This window comes from Hippoglossus hippoglossus, chromosome 18, assembly GCF_009819705.1.
Source record: "Hippoglossus hippoglossus isolate fHipHip1 chromosome 18, fHipHip1.pri, whole genome shotgun sequence".
Taxonomy (NCBI): Eukaryota; Metazoa; Chordata; class Actinopteri; order Pleuronectiformes; family Pleuronectidae; genus Hippoglossus; species Hippoglossus hippoglossus.
In genome coordinates, this window is record NC_047168.1 from 6061563 (window position 1) to 6082841 (window position 21279).

The 21279-nt window shown below is 39.9% G+C and overlaps 2 protein-coding genes across 3 annotated transcripts; both read left to right on the plus strand.

The window, feature by feature from the left end:
* Nucleotides 1-11919: 11919 nt before the first annotated feature.
* LOC117751755 (carbohydrate sulfotransferase 12-like) lies at nt 11920-14063 on the plus strand. Of its 2 annotated transcripts, XM_034568646.1 has the most exons (6): nt 11920-12039; nt 12413-12588; nt 12690-12833; nt 12963-13121; nt 13155-13270; nt 13364-14063. In XM_034568646.1, the coding sequence occupies exons 1-6, from the start codon at nt 11940-11942 to the stop codon at nt 13602-13604; spliced, it is 936 nt and encodes a 311-aa protein (XP_034424537.1). In that variant the 5' UTR covers nt 11920-11939; the 3' UTR covers nt 13605-14063. The 2 variants fall into 2 exon arrangements, with proteins under 2 accessions (XP_034424537.1, XP_034424536.1); XM_034568645.1 differs by having other exon boundaries at nt 12963-13270.
* A 5040-nt stretch (nt 14064-19103) lies between these two features.
* On the plus strand, nt 19104-20804 carry LOC117751759 (carbohydrate sulfotransferase 12-like). Its single transcript, XM_034568654.1, has 5 exons — nt 19104-19208; nt 19587-19762; nt 19864-20007; nt 20137-20444; nt 20538-20804. The coding sequence occupies exons 1-5, from the start codon at nt 19109-19111 to the stop codon at nt 20776-20778; spliced, it is 969 nt and encodes a 322-aa protein (XP_034424545.1). The 5' UTR covers nt 19104-19108; the 3' UTR covers nt 20779-20804.
* The last annotated feature ends 475 nt before the right edge of the window (nt 20805-21279 follow it).

A 21279-nucleotide genomic window follows, 5' to 3' on the forward strand; every position in this document is an offset into this window, starting at 1 on the left:
CCTCACATTTCAGCACAGGCTCTTGGACAATTGCCACTGTTTCTGGCTTTTAAACGAAGAGGTTGGTGCCAGAGGGTGTTGCATGTTTGCATAGTTTTACTCTTGTTTGTTTTCTTGAGACCATATTTACTCGTTATACATAACTCATATATTTTGTTGGTGTTTGAAATGCAGAGGCTCCAAAGAGTTAAGAAACTTGGCTCTGATCTTAGATGGGGCATATTTAATTTTGGGTCTGTTTAATGTGAATAGAAAAGTGAATTACAGTCTTAAAATTGCATTTGCAGTAAATAAAATATATTTGTATATGATTTTAAGAAAAGTTTGGGGCAAGTTATGCCCAAATATGAGTTGTTCAATCATGGTTGCAAGATTTTTGCAAACATAAAAATGTAATGGTTACATTTGCAATGACCTTGGCTCAGCCCCTAACTGTCAGCCACCACAGTGGAAAAGCCAAATTGTGTACATTTAATCTATTTCAGCTTCATATTCATAACATTGTATTTTACATAGTTGTACAGTTTGCATCTCATATTTTTAAGAATGTTAAGTCTTTTATCGAGTTTGAAAGATATGAAGAAATATCAGAGTCCCAGAAAAAAAGTTTTATTACCTTGACCTAATATCTGTATTGTTGACATAAAACTAAAACACACAGAGACATTACAAACCATCAAGGCCACCAAAACATTTCTAAAAAAATAATTTTAAAGCATGACAGAAGTAACATTAAATGAACGTTAACATAATTAAGAACTACTGAAACACAATTAAGACCTTGTATATAATATTTTAACATATTTTAGCCTTTATATGGTCTAAAATTCAGATTATTTAATTTTGGAAACCCTGCCAACCCTGTCATATAAATTAACATCAATTCTAAACAATGAATTATATCCACAAAGTGTCTCAAGGGAAGATAAAGTCTGTTCCTGAGCTGAAGGCCCCTGTTTTAAGACACGACCTCCCTAGACTGGAGTCTTGGTCCATGATATCTTGATGGCCTTGGTTGCTATGGCAACTGCCACTGGGGAATGGGCCAGCTGGATGCTATTGGTGTGTTCTCAGCTGACAAACGATAAACTATTGCTCCCCCCCCTGTGGACTCTGCTACTAAATATTACCTAAATGTCTAAGAAAAGAATGGTGCTGAAGGAGGAAAAATCCTATCACTATTCCTTCACAATAATCAAAACACAAAATGGTGTCACTTCATCATGTAAACTTTAATGTATGTTAACTACTGTAATGGAAATTTAGTTAATAACTTCTTAGTTTATGCTTACAGCAGACATTTCCATCTAGGGTACAGCTCGACATAAACTTTATGGTGCACCCACTGTCTAGCATGTGAGGCCATTGTCTATTCATGTCTTGCAGAAGTTGATCCTGAGGTCACCTGAATTCTATAGTGAGCTTTCTTTTAATCTGTGGTTGGACTGTGTTTGTCCTTTATTCAAACTACTCAGCTGACTGACACAACACCCTAACCTTACATGATACACACCTTTTACAAATAAACTTAGAAAGACAATTTGTCTCAGAACATCGTTTGTTGACCAATCTCCAACACAATACGTTGGAAATGTGTTCACTCCTCCCATCTGTTTGGATGCATTTGTGAGCATGAAACACTGAAGTTTGTGTAAAACACTGAGAGGCATATAGAGCTGAGGCTCAGTGTTTCAGATGTGTGAGCCTCAGACCAGCTTCAGTGAGAATATAAAATCCAGTTGTTGGTATTGTGGTTAAGAAACTGTAATGGAATTTTTTTACCATTATACCACACTATATATTATCTCTACTTACACATACTATTTCTGATTGCGTAACTGCCAAGATGACATCAGAGACACAAATCTGAGACTGTGCTGGTCTCCCCCCACCAAGACCTCGAACAGGCCTTCAGCAGGTGTCTCCTGGGATTTTACTGTTCACGCTGTTCACACCTACTCACACAAACTCATAGCACGCACATTTCTTCATTGCATCTGCATAAAAAGCACACGCCTGAAACCTTCCTTGCAAGGAATAAAATACTCTTCAAAGACTGTTATTCTCAAATCTCTTTATTTCAGAAGTCTCACCAGGTCAAATTTCTATCACAGAAACAATAAGGGAACATTAGCTTTATTGTAGCTCTCAATAATAATAATGGTCGACCTGAGGCCTCAGGGCCCTCGAGCTTATTAGGTTTTATGTGTTAGGAGTTGCCGGACTCACAACACATCACATGAGATGCAACAATGAGCAAAGTGAAGAAGGAACATCAGATGATTTATACCCGTTAGCTGGATCACATTTAATTCAATGCTGAGTCATGCATCATCAACACTATGAGTAAAGCAAATAGATAGCAAATAGATTACTACAGCAGTCTGCAGAGAAGAGACCCAATGCATTGTAAAAGTCAGCTTTTATATGGTCTCAGATGGAGGATGTTGTCCACCTGTTGTTTGTATGCACAACAGACTGCCCCTCCTGAGATACAAGGCTCTTGTTACCTATGTACATGGGTCATGATCTACACATACAGCAGTGGAAAAATACAAAAAACTCAGTGTATTCTAGTCATACAGCTGTCGTCGGATAGAGGAAACACCCTGAACTGTGGTTTTCCATTAGCGCCATCAGTACAGGTTCAAAACCAGGTCTGATGGTCGCATCTGTTCATCACAATAGAATGCTCCCACACTAGAATGTTTCGTGCACAAGCTGAAGGAAAGTTCATGGAGTAGAAGGACATTAAGTACAAGGTTAAAATTTCCATCAAACTCAGCAACGCATACTTGAATACAGAAATTTACTTTTGTTCTCACAATGATCAAATCTCTATTTGTCCTCTATGGTACATTTTGATAACTTGGAAACAAGAGACAATCATCAATGTGGCTAGCGTGTTGCCTCTGTTGGATGTATATATATATAATTAAGACACTGATCAAGGGTCTGTCTCAACGAAACCCATCTGTATGATGTCGCACTTATAATAAACTGCTGGAGTTGCTCTGTAACGGTCGGGAGCCTATAGGGGGAGGGATGTACCACACGCTTGGATAGTCAAACCAATCAGAGAGCTTGGAACATCCATTGGAACAATCCCAGTTAACTGTGCTGTGCCTGGTTGCGGCGATGATATTTATAATGCTCAGCAACAGGAGGAAAGTTTATCTCACGTCTCTGTGCTGTCAGAAGTTCACTTGTGAAAGCATCCACCGCATAAACAGCTGATTCCTCCATCGCAGCGACTCAGGTGAGGCCACGCTGCAGAAACAATGTCAGATTTCATGTGCAAACATGTGTTTGTGATGTGCAAACACACTTGACTTTCTGTATCTCCTGTGTTTGTGATGTTCAAATGTTTCCTTCCTGTTTGAGCTGGAGACTAAACTTCAGCATCAGACACAAACTGCTTCTACTTCACTGCTGCTCCTCGTCTTTGTTACTTAAAACGTGCATCTATTTGTGATCTTGAATTAACTACAAAAGCTCTAGTTGTAACGTGATGTTGTTGAACTGTAAATACAGTGACTTATAACTTTACGAAAGTGCTCTTTTCATCTTACTTCCAACAATGAGGTTATGGATATGACAGATTTTTATCATTGCCTTATTATTAATTGCCTTATTGCTCATTACTACATTTACCCACTTGATTTACTCACTGCAAGAGTTTTGCTGCACACTTGCTTTAGCTGGGCTGAGAAACTGTCGAAAATAGATAAGAGAATTGTTGTGGATAATCCTTGTAATGGAAAATTCCACTGATCAATGTCTTACTGTTATGACTTTTGTGCAACTGGGTGCTGGGGGGGATTCCTCTTTCTGTAGCAGCAACGGCAGCTGTTTCCTGTCATGTTTTCTGATATTTGTTTCCTGTTTACCACAGATGTATAAAAACCTTCTTCTTTAACGATTCGAGGTTTCACTCTGAGCATAAAAGGGCCGGTTCCCTCAGTTAACTCTCCGACTTTAGCAACACTTACTTTCTTAAATGGAACGGGGGAAATGAAACCAGAGAGGGGGTAAACAAATGTCTCACACAGTAAGTAAGCGTATGATAAAGATCAAGAAAATCAAAGATACAATTGTAGATCAAATTTGTCACGGCATCATACATGTAGAAGACACAGACAAAAGTTAGGTTTAGTTAGACTACTATATTAAACTTTTCTATGTGATTTCATTGTCAGTATTTGTATTCATTTGTGACATCAGTCAATTGTGAACCTATGTGAACTGCACTAGCCTGTATGAACGCTTCCACACAAATAAAGTTGGATTGAATCATTTATTTTGTGCATTTTTTTTCTCTCACAGTATTTCATGACCCATTTCTGAGAAGATACTCTTCACTTTAGCTATAGCGCTGGAAATGTATATCAAATGAATGCATATCAAAGTGTGGTCTTTCAGTTTGAGAGCAGGACTTACTTTTAATAATCTAAGTTATGCCTAAATATGAGTTGTTCAATCATGGTTGCGAGATTTTTGCAAACATAAAAATGTAATGGTTACATTTGCAATGACCTTGGCTCAGCCCCTAACTGTCAGCCACCACAGTGGAAAAGCCAAATTGTGTACATTTTCCACTATAAAACATAATCTATTTCAGCTTCATATTCATAACATTGTATTTTACATAGTTGTACAGTTTGCATCTCATATTTTTAAGAATGTTAAGTCTTATATCAAGTTTGAAAGAAATGAAGAAATATCAGAGTCCCAGAAAAAAAGTTTTATTACCTTGACCTAATATCTGTATTGTTGAGATAAAACTACAACACACAGAGACATTACAAACCATCAAGGCCACCAAAAGATTTCTAAAAAAAAATTTAAATTATTTTAAAGCATGACAGAAGTAACATTAAATGAACGTTAACATAATTAAGAACTACTGAAACACAATTAAGACCTTGTATATAATATTTTAACATATTTTAGCCTTTATATGGTCTAAAATTCAGATTATTTAATTTTGGAAACCCTGCCAACCCTGTCATATAAATTAACATCAATTCTAAACAATGAATTATATTCACAAAGTGTCTCAAGGGAAGATAAAGTCTGTTCCTGAGCTGAAGGCCCCTGTTTTAAGACACAACCTCCCTAGACTGGAGTCTTGGTCCATGATATCTTGATGGCCTTGGTTGCTATTGTCGTATATTTAAGCAGCAGTGATGTTGAAGATGATGATGAAGGAACCTCCGCGGACACCGTTCTTGCTTGTATAATAAGGTTTATTACACAGAAGTTACAGGTCAGGACGGGTATCTAGATACCCGGAAATGTTCTCAGCCAAATCAGAAGCCTGAGTCGCCGGTGTCGGACAAGCATTCATATAGGGAACTTGTTTACGTCACATTACGTCACACATAGGGGCATCTAATTCAAAACATGCTTCCTACTTGACGATGGAAATCCCTCTATCTACAGGTCAAAGAGCACTCTCAGAAGGAGAGAACTTAACAAGTAACATATGGAATAATACTTAGGAAGTCTGAGAGTCCAGAAATCAGGCGCCGCTAGCTTTAAACCTGTCATTATGTTTTACACACGTGTCAAAATGATCCATGTTAGCTAAATACACCACACTATGGCAACTGCCACTGGGGAATGGGCCAGCTGGATGCTATTGGTGTGTTCTCAGCTGACAAACGATAAACTATTGCTTCCACCCTGTGGACTCTGCCACAAGTCCACCACACTACGTTGGAAATGTGTTCACTCCTCCCATCTGTTTGGATGCATTTGTGAGCATGAAACACTGAAGTTTGTGTAAAACACTGAGAGGCATATAGAGCTGAGGCTCAGTGTTTCAGATGTGTGAGCCTCAGACCACCAGCTTCATTGAGAATATAAAATCCAGTTGTTGGTATTGTGGTTAAGAAACTGTAATGGAACATTTTACCATTATACCACACTATATATTATCTCTACTTACACATACTATTTCTGCTTGTGTAACTGCCAAGATGACATCAGAGACACAAATCTGAGACTGTGCTGGTCTCCCCCCACCAAGACCTCGAACAGGCCTTCAGCATGTGTCTCCTGGGATTTTACTGTTCACGCTGTTCACACCTACTCACACCTACTCACACCTACTCACACAAACTCATAGCACGCACATTTCTTCATTGCATCTGCATAAAAAGCACACGCATGAAACCTTCCTGGCAAGGAATAAAATACTCTTCAAAGACTGTTATTCTCAAATCTCTTTATTTCAGAAGTCTCACCAGGTCAAATTTCTAGAACTGGCCTTCAGCATGTGTCTCCTGGGATTTTACTGTTCACGCTGTCTCAACGAAACCCATCTGTATGATGTCACACTTATAATAAACTGCTGGAGTTGCTCTGTAACGGTCAGTCAGTCAGGAGCCTATAGGGGGAGGGATGTACCACGAGCTCGGATAGTCGAACCAATCAGAGAGCTTGGAACATCCATTGGACCAATCCCAGTTAACTGTGCTGTGCCTGGTCACGCCGATGATATTTCTAATGCTCAGCAACAGGAGGAAAGTTTATCTCACGTCTCTGTGCTGTCAGAAGTTCACTTGTGAAAGCATCCACCGCATAAACAGGCTGAAGACTGATTCCTCCATCGCAGCGACTCAGGTGAGGCCACGCTGCAGAAACAATGTCAGATTTCATGTGCAAACATGTGTTTGTGATGTGCAAACACACTTGACTTTCTGTATCTCCTGTGTTTGTGCTGTGCAAATGTTTCCTTCCTGTTTGAGCTGGAGACTAAACTTCAGCATCAGACACAAACTGCTTCTACTTCACTGCTGCTCCTCGTCTTTGTTACTTAAAACGTGCATCTATTTGTGATCTTGAATTAACTACAAAAGCTCTAGTTGTAACGTGATGTCGTTGAACTGTAAATACAGTGACTTATAACTTTACGGAAGTAAAGTTCCTTAAAGTTCCTTAAGTAAAGTTACTTCCAACAATGAGGTTATTGATATGACAGATATTTATCATTGCCTTATTGCTCATTACTACATTTACCCACTTGATTTACTCACTGCAAGAGTTTTGCTGCACACTTGCTTTAGCTGGGCTGAGAAACTGTAGAAAATAGATAAGAGAATTGTTGTGGATAATCCTTGTAATGGAAAATTCCTCCTGTTGACCCTGATCTGTGCAACTGGGTGCTGGGGTGGATTCCTCTTTCTGTAGCAGCAACGGCAGCTGTTTACATGTAGAAGACGCAGACAAAAGTTAGGTTTAGTTAGACTACTATATTAAACTTTTCTATGTGATTTCATTGTCAGCATTTGTTTTTCTTTTTGTATTTCTTGGCTCATCAGTCAGTTGTGTAGCTATTTGAACTGCACTAGCCTGTATGAACGCTTCCACACATATAAAATTGGATTGATCCATTTATTTTACCTACAAGTTGATTTTTTTCTCTAACAGTATTTCGTGACCTGTTCAGGCATTTCTGAGAAAATACTTTACACTTTAGCTAGCACTGGAAATGTATATCAAATGAATGCAAATCAAAGTGTGGCCTTTCAGTTCATACAATATACCCTGTACCACAAACGTATCTAGTGTGGTAACGTATATAATCCCTATTGGTGTCTAAGGCAAGCCTGGACATGTCTACTTCTGATACCAATAAAATTGGCTCATAAGGACCGATAGGGGGAGACATTATTTATCTATTATCTTATCTATTAAGTTTAAACTAAAAAGGAGGTGGAGAAACTCACCTGATTGTTATATACAAATAGGAGGTGAGTTTGGGCTATATAAGAAGGAGTACCGAGGTTTAGTCTTCGTTTGGTTCTGGAGCCAGCTCAGGTTTATCTCTTGTGAAAGAATAAACTCTATTGCGATGAACTCTGATCGTCTCCACTGAATTACTTTGAACACTATTGGGACTCCAGTAATTGTGAAGTTTACGTGTCAGAAGTCTGGACTTAGAATCTGGCCCTGTGCTGGACTTTTATCATCCAACAGGCGGTGCCCCTGCGCCCCGTATTAACAAGCCGCCACTGGACTTAGACCGATCAGTTTGAAGTTGTTGGCTTCCAGAAACGCTGTGTAAGAAATATGTAACCTTTGTTCTATGAGACTCTTGACTGACTTAACTGTGGTAAAGCTTGTCTCCATATATTATATACAATATATTCTACTTTAACCCCTCCGGGATTTGTGCCCATTTGTGTCTACATTTATCAAGAGGTTCAGATCCATTTCCAGTACACTGCTGTTGCTGCTTCATCGTCCATTATAATCAAACCTGGGTAAATGAGAGAAATAGATGGAAAAATGATTATTAGACTTATTCATTCACTGTGACTTTTCTGTGTCCCTACAGTTGAATTTAAACCTCCAAACAAAACAGTGATGGCAGCAGCAACCTTAACCAGAAGCACCAGAGTCGTGGGCTTAATGTTCGCCACGATGTGTTTAGTTTGCTTTGCAAACTTACTGGTAGTGGAGGAGAAACTGGTAAATATATTATTGGTTACCTTTTATGAGTCTAAATGTGTGAGTGTCCGGAAAATGTCCAAGTGAGCTCGTGAGAATACAGAAGGAAAATGTCTGGAAAATTACGTTTCTAAATTGCAGAGAAAATCGTAATTCAGCTGAAGGACAGTGCTCATACACATGGGTGTATTCAGGAGATCTGACATATAGCATCACAAGATGCCACATACATTTTTACCAAGATGCAGCAGTTTGTGTCCCTCAGGGTACCTTTTCCCCTAAAGCGCCGGTTCCACTCTTTGATCTTAGCAATAACTGCTTTCTTAAATGGAAACAGGAAATGAAACCAGACAGCATATGATAAAGTTCAAGAAAATCAAAGATGCAGTTGTAGATAATAGAGCAATCCTGCGAATGCTCCCTTGCTTTTCACATCTTCACATGTCCGCATGCTGTAAGATGTGTCTTCTTTGACAAAGAATAAACATGCGCAGAAAAGACAATTATTCTCAGATCTCTTTGTTTCAGAAGTCTCGCCAGGTCATAATTCCACTGAATATAGGCCGTTTTGAAATGTAGTGTAAGATCGCAGCACAAACAGAATGGACAGAAGCCGATTTTAGTTAATTGTATGTGCATGAGGATGTGAAACAATCGGCCTTATGCCCAGCATGCTACAGAGTATAACAGTGTATCTATTGTGACCCCTGAATTACAGGAGATACTGAAGAAGCAGTTCAGGAACAATGAGAAATTCCTAAAATCTGAAAAGGTGAGTCGTTGAATCCCTTTTATTGAAGTGTTTAGCCACTACATAACTTGATCACCCTTTTTAATTCTCTACCCTACAGGCTAAATTTGAGTCAGAGCGTAAAGGTATCTTGGAGATGGCGGACAGCAACATGGCCAAATTGAACATTTTGAGAAAGCTTCCGAATTTGTCTGCGTCTGAGTTGAAAGATATAGAGATCCTCACTCTCAACACCGACGCTTACGTGAGAAACAGGTTCAGAGATATGGCTGCGTTGGTGGAAAACCTTGAATCAAAGTCGGAGGAAATGAGAGAGATGATACAATATACAGAGTTGATGACTCAACTGCAGCCTGACTATTGAGTGGCCTACACGTAACCTGCATGTAAAACCTGCACTTCCTGACGTCAGGTTATTGTGCTACATCCTCACTTACCTGTGCTCTGTTGATTTCTCCTCCGTAACAAAACCCTAGTAGAAATAGCACAGCATTGCTTTGATTATCTTATACCACTGTGTGTGTGTGTGTGTGTGTGTGTGTGTGTGTGTGTTGTGGTGGACTTTTCTTCTAGTGATCTTCTTTTAATTTTGTCTACACTGTTAACTTTGACACAGTCAACTTTCATAGCCATTACTATGTCTGTTTGGAATTTGAGGTTATACTTATCACACATTTTGTTTAGACTACTATATTAAGATTAACTTTTTTTTGGCTTACAGTGTTTCTATGTGATTTCATTGTCAGTATTTGTATTCATTTGTGACATCAGTCAATTGTGAACCTATTTGAACTGCACTAGCCTGTATGAACGCTTCCACACAAATAAAGTTGGATTGATTAATTTATTTTGTGCATTTTTTTTCTCTCACAGTATTTCATGACCCATTTCTGAGAAGATACTTTTCACTTTAGCTATAGCGCTGGAAATGTATATCAAATGAATGCATATCAAAGTGTGCTCTTTCAGTTTGAGAGCAGGACTTACATTCAGATGTTTTGAAACGCAACCACAAGGGCAGGACCATTTCAATTGTTTACAGCACACCTGACATTCTATTGGCTGGGGGATTTTCACAGACTGTGCAGAAGAAAAACAAAACCAAGGGCAATGGGCAAATCTGAGAGCAGACGTTTCATATGTACACAGAAGCAGAGTGAGCACAGAGAGAAAAGCTGGAGCGCACACAATCGGACAAAACAACAATATATGAGTGCATGTCGGTGCATGTCGGAGTCAGTTGCACCAGAAAAAAAAAAGATCTGGCAGTTTTCAGGTCATAAACAGTTCAGACCATAAAACAGCTCAGGTCATAAAAGTCTTTAGACAGGTCTGCAAAAACTTACACTCACCTCAGAATTGTCCTATACATATATATATATATATATATATATATATATATACAACCACTGATAACTTGCTGACTGCAGATTCATAGTTACTTACATACAGATATGAGAGTGGTGTTTGTCCTATGATCTACTTCTTTCCAATAAAGTGTAAGAATGCACAGCTGAATAGTACATCCTGGAGGAGGATGTCATACTGTAGAGTCAATATTGGCTGTTACACCTCTCTAAATATTCACTCACATTTGTTTTGTCCTTTACTTCTGTAAAAATAATGTCGCACGATGAATGATCTCAGTAGGACGAAAACAGCACTGAGGGATGTCTCTGTAGGCCTGTTATTTATTTTAAAGAATCAGATCATATATCTGAGAACTTTGGACCAAGGTGAGTGATGGGATGATTGAATATGTGGGGTTATATTTAGGTTACAGCAAAACTACAGTACAAGGACAACTAAATACTGCTTTTTGATTTGCTTGGTATTACAAAATGTAATGTTGGTTATTTAAGTTGAAGAGCACTGAGACAAAATCATAAGAATTTGGCTTATATATATGTGTATTTTTGAATTATTTAAAAAAATGTTTATAGCATTCAATTAGCTAAATAAATAGAAGATAAGGTTCTTATTCACTCAAGTGTATTTTTTTAAGGTTTTGATCAATTGCTGTATTTTCATTTTTTCTGGTTCATTAGCGTAGGCCAGTGGTCACCAACCTTTTCGAGCCCAAGATCACTTTTTAATTCCAAACGTAAGCCGAGATCTACCACCCTGACATCTTCCAAAAAACCCACTTAGGAGGGTCATATTTATTATTTTTTGCAATTTGTGTTAAAGGCTGAATGTACAAGAAATAAATATACACAAAGAGAGGCAGTTGTGCAACTTTTTCTTTTCAATGCACAATATTCAAATTAATATCTATTCATATTTATAATGCACAATATGTAGCTTCTCAGTTCCACATCATGTTCTGCAGAGGAGCTGCTACTGCAGCACAATGTTTTTACATATAGGCTTTTATTTGAATATGGCCACAAATATGATTATTGCCTTGTATGAAAGAAGTCCCTTGTACTCAAATAAATACCAGTACTACATAGTATGAAGCCGTGCATCTTCCGCTCTTGCAAATATTTCATAATAAAAAACCCTTTTTAAACAAGGGAATGAATTCCATGTACAGAAACGCTGGAGTGCTTTTATTTTGAAAAGGCATACAGAAAGTGTTGCAACCATTTGTTTGTGACATAAATTCATCAGAAAAACATTAACACTCAGGTAAGATCCTTTTCTCTGTTTATTCTGCTGTGAACCACAATGTTTATCTGTTTATGACACAAATGTATTTACAACACTTTCAGAACCCGCTGCCATGGCACTATCCAGAGGACTCCTGCAGTCCCTCGGATTTCTTGGATCGATTTTTCTCATCATGTCCTTTTACAGATGGAACATGTTCGAGCGAAAAAGAGGTAAAATGTGTGTGTGTTAGTTTCTCACTGTTCCTGCTGCATCCTGCTCTTGGTTTAAAATGCATTTGCTTCATTCTATTCATTGTTTGCATTTTGCTCTCCACTGCCTATGAAATGGGTATTAGTACATGGACTGGTAGATGGTGGACATGTGACCTCAGCTCTGATTACTTTTGGATTATCATGTATTACATTGAATGTAACACAGTTCATTTCTTTACCTGACTGAGGCTTTGACAAAGAGAGATGTTTGCCCTTTGGCTTGGTTTTGGCCGCACCTCTTTTCTCTTTGAGTAAGAAGAGAAAAGCTGAATTATTTTAGCACTAAACACTTTGGATGACTGAATGTATCTTCTGCTTCATCTTATCACAGCAGAGAGGATGCATAACTTACAGGAAGTGAGAAAACAGCTGCTAAAAGAAAACTGTAAATATGACAAAGAGGCCACTTCTGAGGGGAAACAAAGTTTCGAAGACATAAGTGACAGCGAGATGAAGCACCTCATTGTGGATGACAAGCACGGCATCATCTACTGTTACATTCCCAAGGTGACACTAGTGTGAACACACAGCTCACAAGATTGTTTAGGAACATACTTTATAGCTTAATGCCCCGCTGGCTGTATACTCTGTCTTTTTCTTATCTACAGGTTGCATGTACCAACTGGAAGAGGGTGATGTTTGTACTGAAACAGGGGGAGCCATATCAGGACCCTAGTCCCATATCTAGAGACCTGGCTCATGTCCCTGGCGGGTTCACTCTTTTAAACAGCTTCCCAAGAATAGAGATAAAGGTGAGTCCATATAGTGACCTCAGAAGTGTCCTTAAACTTACAAACCAAAGGTTTGTCTCAGTATGAGTTGATTCACTTACAACACAGTTAGTATGACAGTGTTCATGTGTATTGTATTTTTAACGACAGGCAAGGCTGAAGCACTACACCAAGTTCCTGTTTGTACGGGACCCGTTCGTCCGTCTCACCTCCGCCTACCGAGACAAATTCGAGAAAGGCAGCAACATCTACTTTGACAACTTCACCCGAGAGATCCTGCGTCTCTACGGCAACCAGCCTAATCCACCACAGACGATGGCCGAGGCGTCAGCATCAGGCGGGCACATTTCATTTTACAACTTTATTCAATACCTGCTGGACCCACAGACAGAGAGGGAACTGCCCTTTGAACCTCACTGGAGGCAGATGCACCGTCTTTGCCACCCCTGCCTCATACAGTAAGGACATTTTGAATGCTACAAAGATCCTGTCCTCTGCGTTGTTGATGGAAATTTACCTAAAGGTTGATACTGGTTGTTTTTTTGTCTCAGGTATGATTTCATTGGCCATCAGGAGACTCTACAGGAGGATGCTGAACAGCTACTGAACACCTTAAAGCTGCAGAACGACATTAAGTTCCCTCCTTCCTATGACAACATTACAGCTCCTGAGTCTTTGTCAGGCTGGTTCAGAACAGTGCCTCTAGTGGAAAGGAGGAAGCTGTACAAGCTCTATGAGACTGACTTTAGGCTTTTTGGCTACAGAAAGCCAGATGAATTGCTTGATGGTTGAGAGGAAGTCATGAGAACTTCACTCCGCTCTATGAAACCAATAAGCACAGAAACCACAGCATTCACTGCTCAGCCAAGAGCAAACAATGTTTTTTTGCATGAAGCGACAACCATTCAATAAAAGTAACTTAATAAAAGAAGCAAAACAAAAGAGTATTTAATTAAAGAAAAATAGAGAGTTGCAGAGAAAATCTTTCCCAGCTAGAGAAGAACAGAGCTGTCAAACCTGGAGTGTATCAGGAGGTCTGACCGCAAACATACAAAGAGAATACATCATAACATACAGTCATCTGTATAATAGTTCTGTGAGTAACTGATGGTGAAATGTTCGCTCTGCATGAAGTGAAAACCTCTTTTCTCAGGACATGTAATTCTGTTTTAGACAGGAATCTTAACTAGGCGCACAGAGTATAGTACAGTCTGTGTATCTTCTACTATAAATAAAGTTGGTTGAAAGAAAACACTGAGTGTGAGTGGAGTCAGATTTTCTCTGAACCGTGGTTCTCCTTTCCTAACTCCTTTCCTAACTCCTTATGGCTTCTCCCTCACAGCTGTCCTTGACCTTGTGACGTTTCCCCATCGGGGTCAAGGAGCAGTGGTTGGGAAAGGAGATTATTTTGACTTTCAAAACCCTGACCGACCTTTCACAAGCCCCTATTAAATACACAAAGACAAATTTGGTGTTTCCAGCCTCTTGTATTTCCAGATTTCCATCACAATTTGGTGTCAGAAGCGGGATCGCACGTCTGGACGCATCTGGACTCGGTGTCTACGGTTGAGTGGCCTTCTTGGGAAAATAGTTTCCAAGCTTAACCTCCCCATTAGGACGGGTGAGATGCAGGGGCCGAGACCCGAGCCCAGATGGTCTAAGCCAGGGGGTCCAGCTCGGCCCGCCGGATGACTTTGCTAAGTGTGAAAATTACAGAAAGACATAAATTGCATTTCTATAAAAGTAGCTGCTATTCCTAATCAGTCCACTGGGGATCGCACTGTATCAGTAAGAGCATGCCATAGACTGTAAAACAAGTAAAGAGTAAGAGTAGCGATTTACACTGAGAACCAGAACTAAACAGCAGTGAATCAGAATGTCTCTTAAGAATATGGAGGTTTATGAGTACAAACGTTTTGTAATTTTTTTAATCGATCCAGTAATTGCTTCAAAAACAGCGTAAATGCGATGTCTGCTCCGGAGGCAGCAGCGCTCGCTGCTCGCTTTGTGACGCGTTTGACCGCGTCACGAAGCGAGGGAATCTGCAGAGGAGAGCCCAGGCAGATAAACAGTGGGCTGATGTCTGAGTTTTTGTTCTTTATGTTTCTAGTTTATTGTAGAAAGACCTTAAAATAGGGTTTATCATCCAAAAACCTTCACCAATGATTTAAACATAGAGAAATATTGTCGTTATGTATGCGTTATTATGCTATGATTTTACTGGTCTGTATGTGGCCCCTTAACTAAAATGAGTTTGACACCCCTGGTCTAAGCGCTGCGATCTATCTGGTTAGAATCTGAGATTTCAAGTGTATTTTTGTTACAGAGAAGTTGGTCTAAGGGGATTGGATCCTCCGACGGGTGAAAGCCCTGTAGATTTTTAACCAAGGTTTAGAAGAAACCTGGAAGGTAGACTGACGAGGTACCTTAAAGAGTTTGTTAAGAACACAACCACAGAAAGGACATAATACTGAGTTGTATTTGCATTGTTGAAACAAGACTCCAAAAGCGCGCTATGTAGAGAACTTCTTTAAGGCACTATGATTCATGTTGGTCAGGCAGGATATTTGAAAGTGTATTAAAAAAAAAAAAAAGAAGATGAATTTTGAAATTACCAGTAACCAAGTAATTACAAGAGGAAATTACTATTGATTATATTATATAGGGGTATAACATTATTTTGAGGATGTTTATATTACTAAGTTTCCTATTGCTCCTTACGATAGCGTTTTGGAGATTGATTGAAGACTTAAGGTAACTAATACTTAAAATAAAAAAAATATTTACATAGGTAAATGAAAAACGTGAAGATAAAAATAATGGAACTGATCTGAGTAGTCCTAATATGAACTTCATGTGGAGGAACTATGGTGACACAGCACTAAGTCTGATACAAGTGTGAATGAAAGAATGTGGGTTTCCAGCTGGGGGGGTGTTTTAGTATAAGACAGCTAAAACAGCTGAGACTGAAGCTAGAGGAGAAAGAAAAAGTAAGTCAGGCCAGAAAAGTAAATCTTACATTTCAGGCAGATAGGAAGGTATGTGGAATGTGGTTAGAAGAATTGCATCAAAGGGACAGAAAACAAACACTGACAGGGACAGATAACTCCTCACAAGTGTCTCAGTGTCTCAAAATGCAGGTTTCCGACCTCGACTCTTCCCCGCCGAGAAGACGACAACCAGAACAACACCAAGCTCCACCAGAAGCGGATGTTCCACAGGCAGGAGCCCAGGCTCCACAACAACCCCCTCCACCTAATAACATTCCAGATCCGCAACTCCTCTCTTCCCTCGCACCAGACAAGCGGGCAATATGGACTGGGACAAGATCCAGCCCAAATAGCGATGGTTGAAGTGACCTGATGTTGCCAGCCTGTTAAAGGCATCAAGTGGGACTCGGGAAGAGCTTAATAAAAACACATGCAGTTGATGCGAAGAAGATAATTAAACATAGAAAAGAAGAAGAAGAAGAAAAGAGAGACTGATCTGCATAAAGCCTCACTGACAATGTTCAGAGGTTAACATCGCGGACGCAAAAGAAGAGGATTTCACAGAAGAAGGGGAGACGGCATGTGGAATGATGATCGGGACATTTGTTTTCACTGTGGAGAGAAGGGACATTGGGCAAAAAATTGTCCGAAGAAACAGCAACATTACAAGGCTGATTGAACCGAGGCGGGGATGGAGGAGAGGGAGGAACCAGCAACTTTGAACAGAGAACGAGATCGTGAGGAACACTTCACACATCAAGAGGGTGAATGCACCACACCAACACAAACACTTATCATAGAAGTAAAAGATTTTTTAGAAAAGAAAGACAAACTACTGATGGGAACATATGTTAAGTATCAATCAGATGCTTATGTTTATATGCCAACACACTCACTCACAGTGCTAGGGAAAGAGATTATATTCCTTGTAGTTTTAGGAGCAACACCTTCAGTCATCAAGAATGATATGTTTGACACACATCCTAAGATGAGCGGATGATTTGTTAGATCTGTGTTAGATTCAGGAAGCACCGTGGTTGAAAAATTCACGACTCCCTTAATATGAGGTGATATTATAATATAATATAATATGAGGCATCACTGAAAAATTCAAGTGTTCATTTTTGCTATCCTCATGTTGTCCAATTAATATGATGGGAAGTGATGTAATTTGTCTTTTGGGCATTTCTCTCGTTTCCACCCCATCAGGAGTCGTAGTGGTCCGAACGGCTGATCTGGATCCACCACAGATTTACACGTGCATTAAGTGTAATGCTACTTCACTGTTATATGCGTATGAGTGGAAGCTCTGTTCATCTGTTGTCACATCAATCAACACAGATCTAGTGGATAAGGCACATTCAGTCACACTAAGAACAGACACCACGTGTATGCATCCAGAAGATTTACACTGCACTGCACACAAACACAAAGGGAGAGATGCAGATTTTGAAAAAAGGATGGTTTAGAGAAAGTTGTGAAGAAAGTTGTGTGAAAGAGAAGTTAACGCTAAGTTGCATGTTCTGGAATGAACATAGATGTGCTGTTTCTGTAATTTTACTCCAACCAGAAAATAAGTCACCCTCTCAGTTCCTTCACAGATGTTCAGAGGATGCTTTCCTTTTTTATGTTCCTGATTCACACCCACATGTCTCACTGTCAAAACACAAAAATGATGAATGGCAAGACTTGGGACCGTGGATAAAAAAATGTGTCAATGCTGACGTTTGGGAAAAAACATCAGATCCTGTGGTTCAGTATAATCCATTTTTGAAAGTGTATAGAAAACGATTTACATCTGTTGTTCACACATTCAGAACTGTTCAACTGGACCCAGACAGACACACAGACACCCAATATGCACATGCATATTTACATGATACAAACAACATTTCAGAAACACACCCAGCTCTAAAAGATGTCCCTAAGACACTTTGGGCTCAAGGCAATCATGATGTGGGTTTAATTCGAAACATGAAACCTGTAGTCATCAAACCAAAATCTGACTACAGACCACATCAATCACAATATCCACTAAGACAGGAAGCCATCGATGGTATTACGCCAGTTTTCAACTCTCTATTGAAGGCAGGTGTAATTGTTCCTTGCAAGGATTCACCGGTGCGCACTCCGATTTTTCCGGTAAAGAAAGTTTGTGATGAATCACAACCTGATGAGTGGCGATTTGTTCAAGATTTGAAAGCTGTCAATGCCGCAGTACAACAGCGCGCTCCGTCGGTTCCAAATCCTTATACAATCCTTTCCCAAGTTCCGCCGGATAGTAAATGGTTCTCTGTCGTTGATCTGGCAAATGCATTCTTCAGCGTTCGAATTGATAAAGACAGCCAATACTGGTTTGCATTTGAGTTCAACAGAGAAAGTTATACATTCACACGCCTGTGTCAGGGCTATTGTGAATCACCGACCATTTACAACCAGGCACTAAAAGAAAGCTTGAGCTCATTAGAGATAACACCAGCAAGTGCACTTTTACAATATGTTGACGATTTAATGAGTTGTGCTCCAACTAAAGAACAACGTGAAAATGATACTGTGGCTCTCTTAAAACATTTAGCTGCAGAAGGCCACAAAGCAAGCCTGAAAAAATTGCAGTTTGTAAAAGAACAAGTTTCATTTTTAGGGCATGTGATCACAGCAGAGGGCAAATCCCTCCCCCCTAAGAGAGTATTAGCAATTCAAAATATTCCAAAACCTGTCACAAAGAAACAAGTGATGTCATTCCTGGGAATGTGCTCTTATTGCAGATCATTTATTCCTAACTATGCTGTCCTCGAGGAGCCCCTCAGCGCAATCGCACACGGGCAAGGCTTACAAGCATATAGTATAGTCATATGGACTGATGACACAGATAAAGCTTTCACTGACTTGAAACTGACCCTACAAACGACCCCGACTTCAGGACTACCGAACCCTGACCGACCTTTCACACACTTGGCTTCGATATCATGCTATTCTATTGGAAATGCCTAACATCACTGTGAAAAGATGTAATGTTCTTAACCCAGCTACTCTTCTTCCAACAGAAGGAGATGGTGAACAACACAACTGTGTAGGAAGAATAACTGGTTTGTTCCCCCAGACCAGATTTACAGGAAACACCATTGCAGAATCCAGACTTTGAACTGTTTGTGGATGGATCAGCATCTCGCAGGTCAGACACGGGAGCAAATTAAGGTTGGTTTCTCTGTGGTAACAGCACATGATACATTGATTGCACGACCTGCACGACCATAAACCTCTGTTTATGACACAAATGTATTTACAACACTTTCAGAACCCGCTGCCATGGCACTATCCAGAGGACTCCTGCAGTCCCTCGGATTTCTTGGATCGATTTTTCTCATCATGTCCTTTTACAGATGGAACATGTTTGAGCGAAAAAGAGGTAAAATGTGTGTGTGTTAGTTTCTCACTGTTCCTGCTGCATCCTGCTCTTGGTTTAAAATGCATTTGCTTCTTTCTATTCATTGTTTGCATTTTGTGCTCCACTGCCTATGAAATGGGTATTAGTACATGGACTGGTAGATGGTGGACATGTGACCTCAGCTCTGATTACTTTTGGATTATCATGTATTACATTGAATGTAACACAGATCATTTCTTTACCTGACTGAGGCTTTGACAAAGAGAGATGTTTGCCCTCTGGCTTGGTTTTGGCCGCACCTCTTTTCTCTTTGTGTAAGAATTCCAAGCTAAAGCTGAATTATTTTAGCACTAAACACTTTGGATGACTGAATGTATCTTCTGCTTCATCTTATCACAGCAGAGAGGATGCATAACTTACAGGAAGTGAGAAAACAGCTGCTAAAAGAAAACTGTAAATATGACAAAGAGGCCACTTCTGAGGGGAAACAAAGTTTCGAAGACATAAGTGACAGCGAGATGAAGCACCTCATTGTGGATGACAAGCACGGCATCATCTACTGTTACATTCCCAAGGTGACACTAGTGTGAACACACAGCTCACAAGATTGTTTAGGAACATACTTTATAGCTTAATGCCCCGCTGGCTGTATACTCTGTCTTTTTCTTATCTACAGGTTGCATGTACCAACTGGAAGAGGGTGATGTTTGTACTGAAACAGGGGGAGCCATATCAGGACCCTAGTTCCATATCTGGTTCGATGGCTCATGTCCCTGGCGGGTTCACTCTTTTAAACAGCTTCCCAAGAATACAGATAAAGGTGAGTCCATATAGTGACCTCAGAAGTGTCCTTAAACTTACAAACCAAAGGTTTGTCTCAGTATGAGTTGATTCACTTTCAACACAGCTAGTATGACAGTGTTCATGTGTATTGTATTTTTAACGACAGGCAAGGCTGAAGCACTACACCAAGTTCCTGTTTGTACGGGACCCGTTCGTCCGTCTCACCTCCGCCTACCGAGACAAATTCGAGAAAGGCAGCAACGTCTACTTTGACAACTTCACCCGAGACATCCTGCGTCTCTACGGCAACCAGCCTAATCCACCACAGACGATGGCTGAGGCGTCAGCATCAGACGGGCACATTTCATTTTACAACTTTATTCAATACCTGCTGGACCCAGAGACAGAGAGGGAACTGCCCTTTGAACCTCACTGGAGGCAGATGCACCGTCTTTGCCACCCCTGCCTCATACAGTAAGGACATTTTGAATGCTACAAAGATCCTGTCCTCTGCGTTGTTGATGGAAATTTACCTAAAGGTTGATACTGGTTGTTTTTTTGTCTCAGGTATGATTTCATTGGCCATCAGGAGACTCTACAGGAGGATGCTGAACAGCTACTGAACACCTTAAAGCTGCAGAACGACATTAAGTTCCCTCCTTCCTATGACAACATTACAGCTCCTGAGTCTTTGTCAGGCTGGTTCAGAACAGTGCCTCTAGTGGAAAGGAGGAAGCTGTACAAGCTCTATGAGACTGACTTTAGGCTTTTTGGCTACAGAAAGCCAGATGAATTGCTTGATGGTTGAGAGGAAGTCATGAGAACTTCACTCCGCTCTATGAAACCAATAAGCACAGAAACCACAGCATTCACTGCTCAGCCAAGAGCAAACAATGTTTTTTTGCATGAAGCGACAACCATTCAATAAAAGTAACTTAATAAAAGAAGCAAAACAAAAGAGTATTTAATTAAAGAAAAATAGAGAGTTGCAGAGAAAATCTTTCCCAGCTAGAGAAGAACAGAGCTGTCAAACCTGGAGTGTATCAGGAGGTCTGACCGCAAACATACAAAGAGAATACATCATAACATACAGTCATCTGTATAATAGTTCTGTGAGTAACTGATGGTGAAATGTTCGCTCTGCATGAAGTGAAAACCTCTTTTCTCAGGACATGTAATTCTGTTTTAGACAGGAATCTTAACTAGGCGCACAGAGTATAGTACAGTCTGTGTATCTTCTACTATAAATAAAGTTGGTTGAAAGAAAACACTGAGTGTGAGTGGAGTCAGATTTTCTCTGAACCGTGGT